General features: G+C 37.7%; 1 protein-coding gene across 7 annotated transcripts in view; it reads left to right on the forward strand.

The window, feature by feature from the left end:
- The window catches only part of SENP7 (SUMO1/sentrin specific peptidase 7), a 43,521-nt gene that overhangs the window by 12,261 nt on the left and 9,847 nt on the right, over window positions 1-21,413 (forward strand). For 4 of the 7 annotated variants that reach the window (XM_017731853.1, XM_008631721.2, XM_017731851.1 and 1 more), the window contains 13 exons: window positions 1,543-1,740; window positions 3,386-3,583; window positions 6,852-6,967; window positions 7,698-7,867; window positions 8,837-9,188; window positions 9,751-9,908; window positions 10,849-10,995; window positions 12,386-12,419; window positions 13,210-13,377; window positions 15,638-15,900; window positions 16,904-17,037; window positions 17,736-17,852; window positions 19,363-19,482. In XM_017731853.1, the coding sequence (XP_017587342.1) occupies window positions 1,543-1,740; window positions 3,386-3,583; window positions 6,852-6,967; window positions 7,698-7,867; window positions 8,837-9,188; window positions 9,751-9,908; window positions 10,849-10,995; window positions 12,386-12,419; window positions 13,210-13,377; window positions 15,638-15,900; window positions 16,904-17,037; window positions 17,736-17,852; window positions 19,363-19,482 (2,175 nt within the window). The remainder of the gene's footprint in view (window positions 1-1,542; window positions 1,741-3,385; window positions 3,584-6,851; window positions 6,968-7,697; window positions 7,868-8,836; window positions 9,189-9,750; window positions 9,909-10,848; window positions 10,996-12,385; window positions 12,420-13,209; window positions 13,378-15,637; window positions 15,901-16,903; window positions 17,038-17,735; window positions 17,853-19,362; window positions 19,483-21,413) is intronic. The other 3 variants (XM_017731852.1, XM_017731855.1, XM_017731856.1) reach the window with 3 other exon arrangements.

Raw genomic sequence — 21,413 nt, forward strand, 5'->3', positions numbered from 1 at the left:
GCAGTGTCTTTGTAGGACCAGCCCTTGGAAAACAAGTCCAGTTCTCAGAGGTTTGAAAATAAAGTAAATCCTGACAAATTATCTATGATTTATGCTGCTTATCAGCTTATATATTCAATAAGCTGAAGTTGGGTCCTGCCATTGGGTCACAACCACCTTATGCAGCACTACAGGCTAGGGGAAGAGTGGCTGGGGGGGCGGGGTGGAAAAATTGGTTGTGCTGGTCAACAGCAGGTGAACATGAGCCAAAGTGTACCCAGTGGCACCTGGCCTGTGTCAGCAGTAGTGTGGCCAGCAGGATCAGGGCAGTGATTGTCCCCCTGTACTCAGCACTGGTGAAGCCACACCTCGAGTGCTGTGTCCAGTTCTGGGCCTCTCATTATAAGAAGCCTTTGAAGTGTTGGAGCGTGTCTGGAGAAGGCAATGGAGCTGGTGAAAGATCTGGAGCATAATTCCTGTGAGGAGTAGCTGGTCTTGTTCAATCTGGAGAAAAGAAGGCTGAAGGAAGACCTTATCACTCTCTAAAACTACCTGAAAAGAGGTTGTGGCAAGGTAGGAGCTGGTCTCTTCTCTCAGACAACCAGTGACAGGACAAGGGGACATGTACTTGAGTTGTGCTGGGGGAGGTTCAGGTTGGATATTAGGAAAAATTTATTCACTGAAAGAGTGGTTAAGCAATGGAATAACCTGCCCAGGGAGGTGGTGGAGTTACCATCCCTGAAAGTGTTCAAAAACAAGTAGACATGGCAGTTTGCAATATCATTTAGTGGCATGGTGCTATTCAGTTGAGGGCTTGTTGATCTTTGAGATCTTTTCCAACCCTTACATTTCTGTAAGAAAACTGTTTAAATTTCTGGCCATATTGCAGAATTAATTCTTCATGTGAAGACTCAGTACCAATCTAGCAGAATTACCAAAGTATAGATACTTCTTTAAAGAACTTTAGTAGGGCATTTTTACTGACTTTGTAATTCATAATTCTAAGTAATCTGTTTTAGTGAAAATGAATAGAAATAGTTGGAGCTTCAGAACTGGGAGATTTGTACTAACTTCTTGACCTTTTTCCCCCCAGCAAGATCATGATTAATCTGCTATATGGGAACACATAATATTCATGGTTTTGAAATAAGGTGCCATGAAATGAGTACTTGTTTTCATATCCTGCAAATGGTCAAGTGTACACTTTCAGAATAGCTTGTAAGGCCATAGTAACACCACTTCCAACATTTTGTGATAACAAGATGCACCAAAATTTCCATTTCAGTGCTTTTTGCACTGAAAGTTTACCTTTTCAGAATTGCATATTGATATGTTAGTCATTCATGCCAGAAGAAGAAACCTTGAAAGGTTGTCCTGATGAAAAGATGAGTTTGTGGTTGCTCTTCTCCAAAGAGAACTACTTAGTAAATTGTCAGGGCAGTGACCTTAATTCTAGAAGATATGATGCAGAGACAGTGAACTCATGGAATATCTTTATTGAATTCATGTGACTTAAAAAGTTCTCAGCACCCTATTATTAATGTATTGTTATATGTATGGCAGGCAACCCAAAGTTATCTTGACGAATGTCCTGAGGACGAAAATAGGAAGAAAATATTCGCAGGCGCAACCTAAAACTGGTGTTAATTTTTCTGATGCTGGCAAGCTGCAGTCAGATCAAGCACCCTCATCATCTGCTGCCAGCGTAAAGATATGGCAGATTTTAAACCCTACTCTCCAAAGTCTTTTTCTGTCTAAAAGGTATGTTGTCTTTGCCTCATGTCACTAAACAAAGTAATTTTCCTTGCAGTTATTTCTTCATGAGAAAGTGTTCTTTATTGTACCACCCTGTTAATGAACTGTATTTTATCTCACTTCACTGAGTTCACTTGTACCTGGTTCCTTTAGATAATCATTGAGAGAGATGCTGCCAGGCATGCAGTAGTGTTTTTTTCTGACCAAGTGGCTTCTAGATGGTCCTGTACTGTCAAGACCAATTAATTCTAATTTAGCCATTGGTTTCTCAAAATGTTTTTGGTTTTTGTGTTTTTTTTTGGTTTTTTTTTTTTTTTTTATTTTAATGAAAAGAATACACTTGAATTTAACTGCATCCGTTTTCTCAGAGAAGATATTGAGGTGTATTTTCACTGTTAGTGCTTTAGACTACTCATGAAAATGGGAAAACTGGCATAAATGGTCAGAATAAAAGCATATCAAGTCTAGTGTCTTCTTTGCACCCCTGCAAGCAATGGTGAATTGTAGATATTGAGGGAAAAGTATGGCTAGAGTGAATGCTTTATTCTCTGGGTTTTCTCTCTGAGCTTCTGATGACCGACAGTTTAGGGGTTTCCTTTATTGGAGGTTACATCCAGTCTACATGTTTTTCAGTATTAAACTTTTCCTCTTTAAGTTGTATCTCTTTGATGTTTGTCCCCTGTGGATCTCTACAATCTTACCTGGAAGGTGGTCTCCTGATTAAAAGCAAATTTATTTACATCTTGGTGCAAGAGGAGATCTGAGTGCTCTCCAGGCATCATGTAGTCTGTGCTGGAGTGTGCTCTGTGGATGAATACAGACAACAGGAGAATTATGCAGTCAATACCTAAAAGGCAGTGTTGTTCAAAACAGATTTTAAAAGGCCATAGCCTTACAACCTAATCCAAAATAAATTGCAATGGAAGTGGTAAAATTAAAATCCCAGTGTGAGAAAGGAAGTGGATAAATCATGGTCTATACAACAGGCTGGCTGCAGTGGCATTGTTTGAAGCAAGTTGCATTGCTCTTACGCATCGTATGTGTTCAAGTGGGAATTGCATCTTCATATTTCTGCTTGGCTTATTTTTGATGCTTGTCTGTTTTAACACCCAGGGGTATTTTTCTGAGCCTTGCTATACTGTAGAGTGCCACCTCATAGTCGAGAAGTGAAATAAAATCTAATGCTACCTTTTGTGTACGTGCTACTTTTCTACCTGTTCACTAAATGCTTTAGAAAATTTACTCTGTTTTACTGGAGGCTTCTTGTTCACAGGAAAATCAAGATTGTTTGTTCCAGAGTTCTGAGAAATGTGTACAGATACTGCGTGAAAGCTTTTTAGAGATAAATATTTACCAGTTTTTAAAAAATACTACATGATACGTTAGAGGCAATGCAGTGTGCGTTGTATCTGGCTAAGGTAAAATCACGTGGCTAGTTTTTCTTACCCTGGTCGTCTTTTGTGTTTATCTGCTTTCCCTGTATTTTAAGTTTCTTAATGAGATTTTGGTTTTGTTTTTTTTTTTTTGGCTATATGGGACTAAAAATACTGATGTTCGATTATCAAGACCCTAGGATACATGAATTTAACAAGAAGTTTGTTCCTCTAGAGTTCAGTGCAGTACTTATGATTTACTGTTATATGTATGGCAGGCAACCCAAAGTTATCTTGACGAACGTCCTGAGTACGAAAATTGGAAGAAAGTACATAGACAGCCACGTAATAATTGATGCAAATTTACCAGCTGCTGACAAATTGCAATCGGGCCAACTACCCTCATCAGCTGTTGCCAGCCTACAGACATGTCAAATATTAAGTTCTCCTCATGAAAGTTCTTTTCCTTCTGAAAGGTATGTTACTGCTGATTTTGCCAGTCTTCCTGAAATGACATAACTTCACAATGGAAAAGAATTTCCCTGAAACAACTTTTGTTCTACTCTTTCCTTGAATCAAGGGGTCAGTTTCCTGAGTGCAAACTAACATGCTTCTCCAATGGGCCATTTTAACATTACATTTGTTCTGGTTTGCTGGACCTGGTGTTAAAGGGCTACTTTCCTTTCTTAGAAGGAATTTCTGTTTGCAATAGATCGCTGTTTTGATTTGGGAAGATGCACAAGTAATTCAAACACATCTAAGTTGGTTCTGTGTCCAGAACCAAAATCTTGCTTTTCTGTGGGTGTTAGTATGTTCTAGCATGATTTCAAATAACTACTTTTGCAAAGTATCTTCAAATTCCTCTCTGTGATAATAAATTTCTTTTCACATTAACCCACTGGTGGTCTCAGTATTCCTAACAGGGTGGCTTTGGTTAAGGGCTATGTGTGTCCTCTTACCACTTAATATCTACTTTTCATCTTTTCTTCCTATATTTAGGTTGACTGAGCATCACAGTAATATTTGGCATATAAAACTAGCAGAAATCAGATATTAAAATTAAATAACATCTGTTTTGGTCTAAGATGGAAGTTGCATTCGAAGTAAGCTGTCTCCTTTTGTCTGTCATGGCTACATCTTTGCTCAACAGCAAATTTTCCACAGGAGAAAATAGCAGGAAATTCTGAGGAAGACAATGGAAAGATGAAGAAGAGAAGAATGATGTGGGGTTTTTTTTAAGGCAGGAATAATTAACAATTCCCAGGTTAAAGTTGAGAAAAGTCAGTCATATTCCTTATTCTGATACATCAGCAGCTTAGAGAACTGAAATTAATAGCAATTCCTTTTTTTTTTTTTTTTCCCCATTGGGTTACCCATTGCTGCTTAAATTAACCTGACGAAGTTGCAATTTAAATGAGATATTTAGAGAGAACAGTTTAATAGGCTGTCTCATTTTAAAGCATCATATATGTTGCTAATTGTTTTCTGTAACTTAAGGCATACTAAAGTTTGGGGTGTTTGTTTGGATTGTTGTGAGTTTAGGGGTTTTGGTGGTTTTTTGGTTTTGTTTTTGTTTTATTGCAAAATCTTTAAGATCGATTTTCTAGTATCTGATTTTTTCACTTTGTAAAGTTTTGGATGATGGGGGTAGTGGATTTATAGAGAGGAAAGCATGATTTCTTGTATTTAGCTCTCTAAATCTGAGGGTGCATCTTGTGTATTGTTTCCAGCTCATATCTGGAGCACAGTATCATATATTAAGCACAAGAATGGTTTGAGCTAGTAATTTTTTTTAGTAGTTGTGAACTCAACTTGCTTTAGATTTGGAGTGGTTCATTGTTTGAGTGATTAATATTCTGTTCCTGTTACATGGTTTTCTAACGCATTGTGTAAAAGGCGTGTTATCAGGAACCAACATTAGGATGATTTTTCACCCTTCCCTAGTGACCAGCACTTTAGTGCAATTTGTAATAGATACCATATGGGAAATGGAGAATTTAGGAATGATTTCAACAAAGTCATGGCTTGATCCTGGTCACCTCACTGTAAGTAAAGTCACTGTATTACACACACTTGGCACTGATTTTTTTGGGGTCTCTTCTTTGGAGGAGACTAATAAAAGCTCCCCCCTTGTAAGTGTTATGCATCTATATGCACACGGTCATACAGAGAGTCTTTTGTACCATCAGAGTAGCTAGAATGCATGCTTTGTATTGCTGAAAATTGTGCTACTTTTGTACTGTGGAAATTTCAGATCAAGTCAGAATTGTGTGTCCTCAGAACAGGGTGGTAATAAGTCAACTTATCTCTACCAGCTAGATCTTACTGCCAGCTCCCTCTCCATTCTTGCTCTTGGTATTACAGAATTGGTGGATTTTTGTTGCTTTTCTGCAACCCAGTGTGAAATGCATTTATTTAACTGAGCACTGGCCTGTCGGTATAACTAATGAATTTGAGGTGGGTTTTAAAGTGTTTAAAGTACTTGTTTCTCATGGTTGCTAAGAACACTTTACAAAATACATTGTAAATATATACCTATACCTTCATAGGTGATGCATATATTGGTTAATGGGTGCATTTAAAACTGAATTATCAGCAAAGCTGGAATGAATTGAAAATAAAATGTGCAGAATTTATGTACAAAGCAAATATGTTTAGGAAAATCTATTGGCTGAAACAACCCTATTCAGGTGCTTTCTATTGTTAAAATGCCCAAAAGTTGAGAGAGGTGTGGGTTCCAAAATAAAGTTTTCTGGAGTCAGCTGCCCAGTGTATGGAAGACTCTTGTTCCATATACAGAATTAGCAATAGCACTTACTGAAAACTAGTACTATATGTGGTAAAATTCATTATTCTTTGTGAATGGAAAGATAATCAGTAATTTTTTCACAGCATTCATCACTGTAGTATCAGAGCCCTCTGGAAATCTTTGTCTTTACAGAATTCCCAAAGAGCACTGATACTGCAATCTACAGATACATCACTAAAGATCAGGCATCTGTTCAGAAAGCGTCCAACAGTTTTGGTCTAGTTAGAGATGTCAAGAATGTTTTTTTGATGTGGCGGGTGATGACTTTTATGAGTTGAAGCTTGGCTGTCAGTGATGTCAGACACTGTGATGATCACTTAGCTCTTTGAAAATTTGAGACTGAAACATTCTGAGTTAACCACATTATAAAACTATGAACACAAAATCTATTTGGATTAAGTACTGTAATCCTTTTCTGTTTCTTTTTTTCTTTCTTTCTTTCTATGTCCCATCCCTCTCCACCTCCTTTAAAGTTACTGTTTCAGGCCCTTTTGAGCAGGAATTTCTATTTCAAATAATTTCGCATTGCAGGATCTTACTCAATGGATTCTACTAGCAGTTCTGAATCTAAATTAAAAATATACTACATTCCCACCATATTCATTACAAAGGCAAGGATAGTTAACTGACTGTTCTTTTTTTTTTTTTAATGTGTTCTTGTTGCTTTTTTACAGCAAAATAATGTTTCAGTGTCTGATCTCAAGCATGTCAGATTCTCATACTGTGCTTTTTAGAAGTGTCTGTTTAATTAATAATATTGGAGTCTCTGTGTAGTTCCACAACTGGACTGAATTAATTTGTGTTTCATTTGCCAAGGTCCACATGTTTATGGGAGAGGCAGAAGTTTGTAGTCTGACCGGCTCTTGTTTCTGTTGGGATTTTTATTCAGTATTTTTACAAAATTAAAGATAAGTCATAGTTAATATTATTTACAGGTCTGAACGTTGCCTGAGAAAGACAGATGATGACCTGTGTAAATTGACCAAGACTTCTAAGGAACCAGAAAAAACTAATGCTGTCACTTTTAGAAGACGAGAACTGCAGAGGAAAGGTTTGTAGTGAGCAGTCATCTGGCAGTTTTTGGAGAGTGTTGGGACATACTCTACTATTATGAGAAGAGCACAGAAATAAATTAGGTTGTTGCTCACAGCGTATGTGTTTCTTCAAAATGCAGTTTTTTACAGGTACAGTAATAATATATCAAATGCCCGGTTTTAAACAGGGATAAAGCTATGGTGAACCAAATCTGTGGAAGAAAAATGAAACTGAGTGCAGCCTCACTGCACTGTTATAATCTTGATTTTTCTAAAAAGTCTTATAATAAAGGATGTAATCTGTTAAGAATGCTCAAATGGTTTGTGAACCCTGCTAAAATGTTCATGCTAGACAATATTTGATTTCACTGCTGAAGAATTATGACCCCTACGCTCAGTCTTCAGGCATAATGTGCTGTCTTTTTATACTGGTTACTAATATTTGCAGATTAGAACAGGAAATTGAGAATATTGCATTTGGCAGAAGATTGAAGAAAGACTGTGGAGTATAAAGTGCTAATTCTTGCTTGGAAGGGAGCTATGAATTTGGTTATACCCTTAACTAATTATGCAAAAATAACAGTAATTTTAGGGAATATGTTTTGGCAGCCACATACAATTAAAAAAGGAAAGAACTTACTGTGGAGGATACTTGCTTCCATGCATTTTATATAAGACATAAATGATATGAAGAAATGTATAGGTTTTTAAGGACAATACATTACTTTTTTTTTTTTCTTTACACAGAAAACAAGCACTGTGGTGAACTGGAGAAGAGGAGCAGACACATGAATAGCACTACTCTGAGTCAGAAGGAATCAGGCTCTTTTGATTCTGAGAAAAGGAAAAGAAGATATAGTGGCCATATTTCTGATGATTGTAATGCACACATTCCAGAAAAGTCACTTGTACTCTCTGTAAGTTGCACTTAATTTTAAAGTATGTGTTTGTGTGCACACCTTCACATACACTTCAGTAGCAGCAGTAGCAACATCCCAAATAAAAGGATTATGCTAATAAACAGGGTTTATTATACAGGTATATTAGCAGGTATTGCCTGTTGAGGGAGAGTAGTTCAGTGATGCACCACAAAAAGTGAGTAAATATGCTTCTGTCTCCATCATCACAATATGCTTATTGTAGCAGAAAGGTTGTGAAAGATGAATGACAGTGTTTCCTTCAGACAGGAGCATGGATTAAAACAATTTTGAAAATAAGGCATTTAGCTACGTAAGTGAAGCTTCTTTCACAGATGTTCTAGAATTAGGGACTTTAATAGCAAAACTGCAAAGTATACCTGAGATTATTGAAATCTTGCAGATGTCATCTTTTTCATTCCTCCTTAGTCTATTGTACTTTTCCCTAAAGTTTTCTTCTTATCCATCATTAGTATTTGAAAAAAACCCCAACACATAAAAGACTGAGGGAATCAGTCAAGTACAAAGTGTGATTTATATTCAAGCATTTGAATACAGTAAAGGCATCTCTGTAACCTTCTGATTTAAACCCTACAGAGACAGGCAGTTACTGAACCTGCTAAACTTAGCTGACCAAGCCACACTTCTGTAAAGTAAAGAAGAGAACACTGATTACTGGTCTCTCCATGTCTGACACTGACAGAGCTGCTAAAAATCAGAAATAGTTCCTTATTCAATTTGAATGGGGGTCATTCTAGCCTTTTAAAGGTTGTCCCTCGTGCCTTTATGTAATAATAATGTTTGGAATATGAGGAGGGAGAAATTATCCTGAATTGAGCATTAAATGTCACTGTGTTAAGCTATAATTATTTTTTCTAGCACGCACCTAGATATCAGTGATCACTGATCTGAACCATCTGGAAGTGTCAAGAAATAAACTTATATCCTGTCTCTGATTCCTGTTTCTAGGAAGAACAAAATTTGGGTTCAACTCAGTCTCCTGGCAGCAGAATACCCTGTGAGGATGGACAAGATCACAGATCTAATACTATTCTGGTGCCAGATTGTCCAGCAGAGAGAGACTCTAAAGATACTTCCACCCACAACCACTTAAGGGCTGCTCACAGCTGCACAGAGGAATCTGGCTCTGAGTCTCCTCTGAGAAATTTGTCAAAGAAGCAGCTTTCTGCCACCAGTGAGGATGTGATTTCAGCACAAATTAGTACGATCAGGAAATTAAAGATGGACAAATCTGAGTACCTGAGCAAGCTGCGGAACAGAATCTGCAGGGGTAATCAGCAACTTGTTTCCATTGACCCAAGTATGTACTATGTCTGTGCTGATGACAATTACTGGTGGTACACTTAGGCACTAGGAGAACTCGACTGTAACTGGCTAGTTGAGACAAATGCAACAAAAGATTGAAGACTGGCATCATGTTGCTTCTAATGCATTGTACAGGTTAGAGAACAGTGGCTGCTGTCAGGGTCTTGTACCTGGGAAACAGGATAGACAGCAAGATTCTCAAAATTCAATCCTCTTTTTTCAGCTGATTTTGTGGCTATGGAAAAACTGAGCTTTTACTTTTTAATGATGCTAAAACTGAGAAAAATTATTCTCTTCTTTGAAGCAGCTGTGCTGTGTCCTGTTTCATTTAGTAGCCAAATAATTTTGAGGATCTGGGATAAAAGGGGTTCATAAAGATGCAAAGCAGTGCTTGTTGCATACAATTCCATGGACGCAGATCTTGGCTGTTTTGAGCAGTGTACTTTAATATCACATACTGCAAGAGAGAATTCTTTACTTGTCTGAAATCCACAGGGAATGAAATACTCTCCTGTCTTTAATTTGTAGTATATGTCTCCTTGTTTTTTCCTTTTTAGTCGTCCTTTCCAGTGATGATGAAGATGGACCTCCTGAACCACAATGCACAGAGCTGATGCAGGATAATATCACTGAAAATAAAGAAACAGGCCAGCAGTCTGACTTCTGTTTCTCAGGCAAGCAATTAGAAGACAAGATGAAAAGTCACACAGAGCAGGTACTCCAGTTTTTGGCCTATGTATTGTTATGCCAAGCCTTTAATTTACTTCTGTAATGTGTGTTATAGAAAATGATTGTTTATTATGGTCCCAGCCACAAGCAGAAGTTGCAGTAATTTATTTCAGAGATAGAATTCTGGACATCTTCAGAGAATATCTGTGGTTGTGAAGCTTGGGTGTTTTTGCAACACACAGTGTATTTCCTATTTTAAAAATAAACTTTTGGAAGTGTTTAATATCAGAAAACAGGAAGGATCAAATAGTAATGTGAGCTAGAAACAGACATGATGAAGATACATCTGTGGAAAAATTTGTTTTCACACCATGTTTTACGTTGATCATAGGTTTTTTTGTCATCCAATCCTCTGTTGTAATTCAGTGCATATAGACGTTCAAGGATCTTTGTTGACTGCAGACAGAGATAGGGTAAAGCTCCCTTTCCTGTCTGGCTAGCTATAGAACTTGAATCTAAAAGTAGCCATAAAGGTCGTTGCCCCATTTTGGATTTGATTAGATTTTGGCTGCTTGCTTTGACCTGGATCTGGGTTATCTCTGTAATCCTGAAACAAGTCAGAAGAGCCATTGCTGCCTCTTCTCATAGGTGAATTAATTCAATCATAAGCATTGAATTGGATCCTGAAGCTTTGATATGAAAAGAAGGGTATTATTTCATTGCTCTGTTGTTTGAGTTTTTACTAATTTAGAACCAAGTCAAGAGCACAGATCATGTCTTGGTAATGGAGGTGTAGCAAGGTACTGTTAGACCCTTAAAGAAATTGTCAGTAATGGATGTAATAACACTTAGAGCTTTTCCATATGCATTCTTTATGTGGAAGCTGGCTTTGGGAGTCAGTTCTTACAAGCATGAAGAAAAATATTCCTGAGGTTACAGGAGGGGTGTATCTAACTAGTCCTGTAGCAAATACACTTTTTTTCCAGTTTTTAACAGAGTCAGTTGAAGATAAATGTCCTCTCAGCTTGCCTTCGGGAAGCACACCTAGAAAGCAGATGAACCTGGTGCTGGATGTTGAATTTGATAGACTACACATTGGGAAATTTAAGTGTTTATCAACAGGTCCTGCTAGGGTAAGTTGTTCTATTATGGTATTTTGTGAATATTTAAAAATTCTAGTTAAACAAAGTCAGTGGTACTTAGTGTGGAAGCACAGAGTTTTTATTATTGTTGCATTGAATTCCTTTGGCTAAACAATGGAGTGTGTGGTCCATTGCCTTGTACATTTGGATTGCTGTCAGTAGAAAAGCTAACTGTGATTTGCTGTGGCCTCAGTTTTCATGTGTAAAGGTTCTGCATAAATGCTGTACTGTAACACAAGTCATACTGAGAAAGTTTTTATTGAATTCTAACAGAAAAAAATGGCCATGTTAGTGGCCAATTAATTTCACTTAAAGACTAATTACTTTTCTCAGAAATAGTAACCATGTTCTAATAAAGTAGTCCATAATGACCAGAGTTAAGATATATACCATGCTCTTGCCTTTAAACAGAAAATTGCTTACTTTGTGGCTTCAAAGAGCATAAAAACAATACTAAAAGCATTAGTGTATAGACAATGTGCTCACAGGGTGTAGAAACATAAGTGAAGATGTGCTTTAAATGGAGCACCAGCTCCCAGGAGTTTCAACAGGTTTTTGACCAGGTTCATTCTCTATGTATTGCAACTGAAAAAGAAATGTTTGAACCTATCTTCTTTTGCCTTCAGCAAGACATTTTGAAGTCTTGGATTGTAATATCAATTTCAGCTTCTCACAAAACAGCAGTTCCAAAAACATTTCATGGAAATTTCCTAAATTAATAGGCAAAAATAATTTGAAAGATGAGTTGAAATAATTTTAGGATCAATGCTCTTAGGTGTAAAGTAGAAATTTTCCTTAGTGGTAACACAGGGGAAACCTCCTGTGTTAATGTATATAACCTTTTGTCAAAGTGACAATAAAGCTCTCTTTGTTTAGCAAAATCTCTTTAACATAGCAGCAGTGCAAGTGGAATCTTGAAAGGCTTTTAATTCGAAGGTTGATGTAAAGTAGCACCCCAGTGTTGAACCATTTCTATCATGTCCTGACTTCATGCAGTGCATCTGATGGCTTCTCAGAGGTTGCTTTAGCTCCTTCTGTCCTGAGTGCTCATCTTTTCTCTCCTTTTTAAGGAGCCTGTAGGCAGTTCTGCAGCTTTGTGCTTATTTCTCAGTACATTGCATCTCTGAAAGTTACTTGCTGTCCTTTAGGTTCTGCAATGTCTTTAGGAATGTTGTTTTAGGTGAAATAGGCAATATGAAGTCTCAAGCTAAGCATATTTGACTTGAGCTTAATGGTGTTCTCCAACCTGAATGATTCTACTATGTTATTTTCAGTTTATTTCACTATAAGGAAAGATGTGCAGATATTTAAAAATCCATATATTGTTTTACTCAATTTGTAAAATGCAAACTAATGTATATATTTTTTAATCTTATTTCAGTTTACAATGAAGAATATTGTGATCCCATTTCAGGGTAAGAGAATTTTCTTTTCTTTAGCCTTCTCTTAACTGTATCTGTAAAGTATGGCATTAGAATGCTAAGTATGTATTTCTGTTATGAATAATTTATAATCTTACTTTCACAAAGACATTAGATAGTTTTTAATTATTTATGTTTTTCAATAAATAAAAGTTCTAGTGTCTATAGTGTAAGCATTAATAACTTAGCAGCTTCTTGTACTTTTAACATGAATTGTCATTTTAATGGCTTGCCTCCCATGGTGTTGAACTGTAGTAGATATGACTATGCATGTTTTTGAGGTGAAATATTCAGCTTTTCAGATTAGGGTTTTAGATCCTTAGGTTTACAAAATGTATGAGTAGACTAAAGCTAAGAGGAATATAACTATAGATTTGCATTCAGTTGATTCCCAAAGATGATGTGTGGTAGGAAAGGGTTTGAGCAGTTCTGAGTTGAGTTGACTGAAAGCAAATAGGAATTAATGATTTGTAGTATTCTTTTTTCCATATTTGTAGGTACTAACTGTGGTTATTTTGAGGAAAAAACCCAACTTTTTTCAGGAGGAATCCTGCATGCAGGTGTTTAGATTTTTGTGTTACAATTTGGTGACTTTGTTTTACACAGTTTGATGTAACTGACTTTAATATTGAATTCTCAGTATTTTATGCAATGCAAGGAATAAAATCTATAAGTACTATGTTAACACACTCTGTCATACCTCTCAGCATGTAATTACTGTAACATGTATGACTTTATCTATGGCTGTTAAGAGTATGGTTCTTTTGAATTCTGTTTTCTGTAGTGTCGCTTAAGAGCATTCAGCTGACAGTGAATACCCTAGATCTGAGAAGATTTGGCTGGTGGAAAACTGATGGTGGCTGTTCTTCAACGATTATTTTTCTTTGGTTGTCTGAGGATTATGTAGAAAAGATTGAAACCCAGTTGGGAAAATTAGTTATCAGCAAGCCATGTGAGTAATTGAGTGCAATGAAAAGATCTAATATATGGCATGTCAGTAAAGTGGTTGTTTTATGGCTGTGTTTTTTGAGCGCAGAGGAAAGCCTATAGCATTTTAAAGATCACAGAATCAGAAAATAAGCTGAGTTCGAAGGATCATCAAGTCCAACTCCCAGCCCTGCACAGCACCACCCCCAAGAATCACACCATATGCCTGACAGCATTGTCCAAATGCTCCTTGAACTCTTCCAGGCTTGGTGCTGTGACCACTTCCTGGGGAGCCTGTTCCAGTGCCCAACCACCCTCTGGGGGGGGAAGAACCTTTTCCTAATATCCAACCTAAATCTCCCCTGGCTCAGCTTCAGGCCATTCCCTCAGGTCCTGCCACTGGTCATGACAGAGGAAAGACCAATGCCTGCCCCTCTGCTTCCCCTCATGAGGAAGTTGTAGACTGCAATGAGTTCTCCCCTCAGTTTCCTCTTCTCCAGATGAAACAAGCCAAGTGACCTCAGCTGCTTCTTGTATGACTTCCCCTCAAGGCCCTTCACCATCTTTGTGGTCCTCCTCTGGATGCTCTCTAATAGCTTAATGTCTTTTTTATATTGTGGTGCCCAAAATTGCACACGTATACTCAAGGTGGGGCTATACCAGTGTAGATAAGTTGGTTACTTTTGCATTTCTAAAATGCCTCACTGTGCTTATATTTGGAAGAAAGAAACCTAATATGGTGTGATTCAAAACCACTGCTATTTGATAAAAACCCCTCAAAACACAATTTAATTGTAGTCTCTGTCAGAAGGCCTTCTGAAACTAGACTTGTGTACAAAGCATCTTTCCCTTTAACATATATGGATGTTGTAAATATCCTTACTCTTGAGCATGGTATATGCTTGGCAAGTAAAGATTGAGTTGACCTTTGACAAGACTGCAGTGGGCCACTGCGTTATTATTGAAGAAAATTTCCACTAAAGGCCAAATGGGCTATTTAGTCTTAGGGTATTATGGACTCACTGTATTTGATTTTCTAGCACGAAGCTCTGTAAAACAGAGCATAATTTTGGCTCATATATTCAGAGTGGCACAATCATACAAGGTTTTTAAATAAGCAAAATTGTTGCAAGTAGCATCTACTAAAAAGGTGATTGTCAGCATTGTCTGTGTGATGTTTAATAGTATCTATTCCCTGTACAGTCTCCACCTGTATGAAGAAAAATTATAAGTAATGGTACCTTTACATAAGGAGTACAAGTAGTTTGAAGCAAAATACTGAATGAAATTTTAGCAGAGAGCTACCTTTAGTTGATGCAAGTTATTGAAGTTACTGGTACCTTCTGTAGACATAGTTCCCAGTGAAACGAGTGGAATGAGTATGAAGATGCAAGGACTCTTTTAATCTTAGGTTTATTTGCCTTGGTTACATTCTCGTTGGAGAAACCTTTAGGAGTTTTTATTAAATTTCTATCTTTGACTGTTCTACACCTTTTAATTTTACCTAGTAATGTAAATGTTTTGACATGTTTTTAGAGACATTGAAAAAATCAGTGATGGTTTTGCAGATTGTGGAAATGGTTACTATGATTCTGCTCTGCTGCCTTGGTGTGTTAATATTAGAAGAAAATATATAATGATGGATCTGACAGCCTGAGAGGGGTCAGAGGAGTTCCTCAGTGGGGAGAGTTAGAAAGGACTTTAATAAGAAGACAGGATAGGCTGTGCTTGTACATGCTCATGGCATGGCCAGATAAGTGCATTGACCAGCAAGGTACTTAGATGTGACTGGTCCTTCTTATGCCCTTAGCCCTCTCTTTTTCCCACACTACTTCTTCCCTGAATTATCTGAATGTCTCTCTTTGCTGCCCTTAGGTCTTTTCCTTAAACAACCTCTATTAAGTCCTGTGTAATCCCAAAATACTCTTCCCCTGCATCCCATCATGTGTGCTGTACACCTCAAGTAAGACTCATCTTGCTGGGTTTTGGGTCTGGACCCTTGGGCTGAGACTCTCTTGGGACAGCCCTGGGAAGGGCCCAGATTGTGTGTCTCTTCCTCAGCCCTTAATTTGGGTTCCTACTTGCCATTTTGCTGTGCTCCTCTGTGAAAGTGGGTCTGTGAAAGTGGGACTTTTGTGGGCTGATGGCCCCAGTGATGAACCTGGCCAGGCATTGTTTGGGCTTCCCTTCATGCCACTGTCTCTCTAAGTTCCTTTTTGGGTGTTCAGACAAGTTTCTATCACATAATCTAATAGTTACTATTATCCATTCTTTCCTTTTTTCAGCCAAATCCAGTGAATTTGTATTTTTTGAGCTATCTCAACCACTCACAGAATGGGAAGAAGACAGACTGACTGAATTGATTACAGGTGTGAGCAAGAGGAACAGAGCACCAGATCTTGCTGAGTTTTTGTCTTTGAAACAAGCATTACCATTATTTAAGGATCTTTCTCCTGAAGAAAGCTCTTTCATAACTTACAATAAGGATCTACTAAAACAATACATGCCAAAAGAGAATACCTCAGATGCCTATGAGCCTGTAATTCAGGTCAGTGCGTAGCTGTTGCTTCATTCATCACCACTGGTTAGCATTCACACATTCTAGTAAATTTTAGGTCAACCTTCTTTCTTAACTCATACCTCAAAATTATCAGTCAAAAATTTGCAGTCAGCTAGATTATGTCCACAGAGGGATAGTTTGTAGACCTCATCAGTAAGTGACAAGTATCAATGCTTTAGATAAATTCATGGTTGTGTAAACTTAGAACCACAGGAGTGTTCTGCCCTTGTGGTGTCTCTAGGGCAGCAAGCAGGAAGTTCATCAAGTAATGAGCAACGGCACCATCTTTTGGATAGAGCTGGAAGTGCAGCAGAGGAGGAGCTGTGTAGGTGGCCCTCCGGACACCTCTTGCACCACCGTGTACTTGTGGGGTCTCCACAGCTTGAGAATGCTGAATTATTCCTCAGACTGCTGGGGAGATGAGTCTGCGCAAGTTAATGTGTTGTCTTGGTTTAATCTCTTGAGTAAATGTCTAAACCCAGCCCCACATCGTTGTCACTTCAGAAATTGCATCTTTGTTCCTACCAGTAAAAAGCCAAGAGACAGCAGATCAATCAGGCCCATGAAAGTGGGGACTTTAAAAGGAAGCCAGCCAGCTCAAATCTGTATTGTTTTTAGGCAAAGGACTAGATTTTCAAAGCTTCCAAGCATATACAGCTCCTGGTAAGACAGTCTGATACTTGTCTCCAGCCTTTCAGGTCATGTTTCTTCTCCAAAACCATTTCTAAGACACTTGGCTAAATAATGTTTGAACAGTTTTAGAGAGAGATCATGATCTGTCATCATTTTTTTAAAGATCCATAACTTTTTAGTTGTCTGAGCAATGACACGTTTGCCCAAATACCAAAGTTTCTACTTTGGATCTTCAGCAAGAATCCTCTTTAGTGATGCAGGGTACTCCTGTGGGCTTTAGGCATGGGTTTTGTGTGTTGTGCTTTCCCTATCAAGCTGTATAATGCTTTTTACTATTGTTTGTGTTTTTCTCTGGTAGGAGTCAAAGCTAAAAGTGATCAGGCCCAGTTATGCCCTTGCAAATAAGCAGAATAGTGGTTGCTATTCTATATCTTTGTCCTCTGCACTGAATGAAGAATGGAAAGAAGTAAGAGAAACAGGAGCAGTTAAGAAGTAAGTGTATTTCATATAGAGAAAGGGAAGATATAAGAAATTGAATAAATGAATTACTGGAATAAAAGCCCTCACTTAACTGCCATTCTCTAGTTGATTTGAAAGTGTTGTATGAAAGTCACTCTTCAAATCTAAAACATCAGCAAATATCAGTGTAGCTACCTGTTAAAAGACAAAATGGATGTGTTATAGAATGACAGTCTCACAGAAATTAGAGCACATCTGATCTGTGACTACAAGGTCATATCATGGGTGCATCAATGGGGAGGGTGGGGATCTCTTGGGTTCTGTGAGTATCCATTTAAGTCTATGTTAGCAAAACTTACTAACTTAAGCTGATTCTTTTATAAAATCTGAATAATGTTTTCTTTTACTGTTCTGTCACACTCAATCTTTTTATAACCATTTGTCGTCTCGTATTTCTGCACATTTTATATAGCCATTTGTCAAATACTTTGATCAAAAATAGAAAAACAAGATGAAGGTAAAAAATAATCTGCTTTTCAAAAGTTTTTATCAAAGTTTCAACGTGCATTGGGGTCTAACACCTAACTGTTGGAGGAGGAAATGGTAAAGTTTTGAGAACTATAGCTTTTCACAGGTTTTCTAGAAAATCTTCTACATATAAAACAGCCATACTCAGAACAATGTCATGTAAAACAGTTTGTCACTGCTACGACATGATTTCTGTTTTCTAGTTTAATTGTTTATCCACCCCCACCTGCAAAAGGAGGACTGGGAGTCACAAGAGAAGACCTAGAGTGCTTAGAATATGGAGAGTTTCTCAATGATGTCATAATTGATTTCTATCTTAAGTAAGTAATCTCAGCCCTTCTTGTACCCTTCACACTCTCTGGGGCGTGATGTGGACTTGAATGTTACTGAAAATGTTAATCACTAAATACAGTACAACAATTTTAGAAGTAACAATGGGATGCATTGGACTTTTTCTTAAAGGCTTTTTTAAAAGTTTCATGTTTTTAAAAAGTTTTTTTAGCAGTTTCATTTGTTTTAGTTTCATTGGTTTTGTCCCTCTAAAAGGGCTGTGATAAAATCTAGACAGAATAACTGGAGGAAAAAAGCTTCTTGGTGACCTTACAGAACAGAAAGTGTTAAGTAGGCAGTTGAAAAAAGTAGAGGATCTGTAGTAGTATTTTATTTACTAAGTTTGCCTGAAGTGGAGCATCCTCTGCTGTTCTGTGCAATTTCAGGTATTCTTCTGATGGAGATCTGCAGAAAGGAACACAGTTGATACATCTTGAGGAGGTTGTGCTTGGCTTAGCTACTCCAAGCCATCCTGCTAAAGTTGCTTGTGAAAGCAATTTTTCAAGAACTGGCTTTGTGGCCACCAGTCCCTAAAGTTGTGGTTTGTTTTCACTCTGCTGACTTAGACATAAGAAGAATTCCAGTTCTTTTGAAGCTAAGCAGGAATTGCATTTTATTTGGCATCTGGATGGATGCAGGAACTGTGAGCAATAGGAAGGCTTGTCTAGAAGATTGGAAAAGGAAACGTGTAACAGTGCTTCAATGGGTTTTTCCAGCGAAGCCTCTTGTATTTTGCTCTAAACTAGAACTAAATAATACATCATGGTCCCCTGAAGAGCTGTAGCTTCTCAACAGAGAAGGAAGATTTAAATAAAAGAATTTAATGCAGTTGTGGTAGAAATCCTTCTGCTTTTAAAGTTTGTTAGACTTCCCACATTCTCAGTTTTCATTCTGTTGCAAGCTGTATCATGTGTGACTGTGTTACCCAAGTCATCAGGTGAAGCTAGAAGCATGTTGTGTAGGATAACTGCAATTGTGAGTGCTTTGGGCTTCTAGAATGACAGCATAAATACTGAAGCTGATTTTATAATAAAATTATCAGCAGTGAAATAATAAGTACTTAGCTCTCACATGGATAACATGTAAAAGTGAAATGGTCAGTTTAACTGACCTGTTCCATGCTTTTTGATTATGCACAAGTATAGCATTCCATAGGTTTATACTTGGTTAAGTTTTCAAGTCTCTCTTAATTGTAAGGGTAATTGTAGGTACCTAACTTTCAAAATAGATTCAGAAGCTTGAATACTGGAGAACAAATCAGGGACAAAAAATAACTGCATTCTTAGTAGCTGCTTGGCTGTTACATGCTCTGATGATGTGCACCCATGTGAATAGTTAAAATAGAGAGAAAATTTTGGCGTGATTAGTGTCTGTGAAAGCAACTGATACTAAGCATAACCCAAATATGATAAGTCATTAAAATAACTGCCTTTTTTTTTAGCAGTAATGGTACTTTCTAGAACAAGAATTTAATAATTTTCTTGGTTTTTTCTTTGGTAGGTATCTATTATTGGAGAAGGCACCAAAACATGTTGCTGACCGTACGCACATTTTTAGCAGCTTCTTCTACAAGTGCCTGACAAGGACAGAAAAAAACCCTGAGGGGGATGTCAAAGTTTCGTAAGTTCATTTTAGATGCCATTATGACCAGAAACTATCTATCTATCTATTGATGCCACTTGGAAGTTCTGGAGATCATCTACTAATCAGCATGTAAAATAGTTTTTGGTGTTTTCCAAAGGGTTAGTGATTAAATGTTGTTACTCACAATTTAAACATACTGGTGTTTTTCCTTAAAATCAATGTGATTCATACTGAATAAGAATGAAAATGTTACCACCTTTTTCCAACTTTACCTGGGTATTTACTTCAGACAATTATTTATTTGATATTTTTATCATAAATGCACGGTTTTGCAAGATATGCATAATTTTAAGAGGTTATGCTACCAATAATATTTTTATATTTACTGCATATTTCATTTTACATATTGATAATAAATTATTGACCAAAGTTTTAGTAAGAAAATTTAGTTGTACACCAAGCTTACGCATTTGGTTTGTAACACATGCGCTCACTGAATTGGAGAGTTTCCCAAAAAGACATCATTAGCAGCCCAGGAATCCTGTATCACATTGTGTTTCCTGCTAACTGGCTAAAGGGTAGAAGCATTCTTAGCTCACTTTCAGTTTCTTCTCAACACCAATGTTTGAGAGCAAAGCCACCAACATTCATTCTGTTTTCAAAGAGTCACAGAATCTGTTAGGTTGGAAAAGACCTCTAAGATCATCAAGTCCAACCATTACTACCCAGCACTACCAAGTCCATCACTAAACCATGACCCCAAGTGCCACATCTACACATCTTTAAGATATCCCCAGGCCTGGTGACTCAAACACTTCCATGGGTGGCCTGTCCCGGTGCTTGGAAAACCTTCTGGTGAAGGAATTTTCATAATAGCCAATCTAAACCTCCCCTGGCACAACTTGAGGCTACTGCCTCTTGTCCTGTCGCTTGTTACGTGGGAGAAGAGACCAACACCCTCCTCACTAACACCTTTCAGGTTGTTACAGAGAGAAGTAAGCGTATCCTCAATGAGCATCATCATTCAGCTTATTGAAGGCTTTTTTGTTTCTCTCTGAAGTGATTTTTTTTTTCTTCTGTTATCCATGAAATCCCCAGATTTTTCATTCTACTGGCAAATGAGGCCACCTGCACAGAGAGGTGTGTGTCTTCCATCCTTTTTAGGTGACAGTCACTGCTGGGTAAGAGCTGTGTTGAAGGGAAGAAAAATGAGTTTTCTGTAATATTCTCAAAGATGTCTTGAAAATTCATGTAACTGTGTTCGAAAGAACGTCTTCCTTGATTTTACTGTCTTCTGACTTGGAATGTTCTGCAGTGAAGACAAAATTATTCGTGATAAGAATGCTGTTATGCTTTGATCCAATTCCTTTTACAAGGCTGGACTGTCCATAATCTTCTTGAGGAACAAGAATGACACCCTCAATTTACCATGTTTCAAGGACTGTAGCTTTTCTGGATTAGGAGATAGTTTTGGAAATTCTAGTTTTGTGTTTGGGCCTAGATACTCACCTGGTGACTACAGATGGTTTGGGTTGTTTGTTTCAGTGGGGTTTTTTGGATAAATGGCTAGTGAAAAACCTGGCTCTGTACTGTTGTAAATGAAATTAATCTCAACAGATGTAGCTACTTGAAGACTCTTTGCTTTACTTCGTTCACACAGCTCGGGCACTGGATTGAGAAAGTTGCTTTTTTAGGTGCTTTCCCAGATTGTAAACAGGCCTTCCCCTTTGAAGTTCCCAGTGCTTCTACAGTCATGTAGCAGAGGAAGTTTGCAGCAAGTCTTCACTTAGTGGTGGCCCATGCAGAGTCCTATACCCGCCTGGTTTTCCACTCCTCACTCATTTTTTCCAGTTCCTACTACAATGAAGTTTTGTTTCGTAATCAGAGATGAGGATGGGATCACAATGGTAATAGGGATGCCTGCTGAGTAGAGTGAATTTTGCTTTCAGATCATATTGGACCAAAGT

Source organism: Corvus brachyrhynchos, unplaced genomic scaffold (assembly GCF_000691975.1).
Source record: "Corvus brachyrhynchos isolate BGI_N302 unplaced genomic scaffold, ASM69197v1 scaffold3, whole genome shotgun sequence".
Lineage (NCBI taxonomy): Eukaryota > Metazoa > Chordata > Aves > Passeriformes > Corvidae > Corvus > Corvus brachyrhynchos.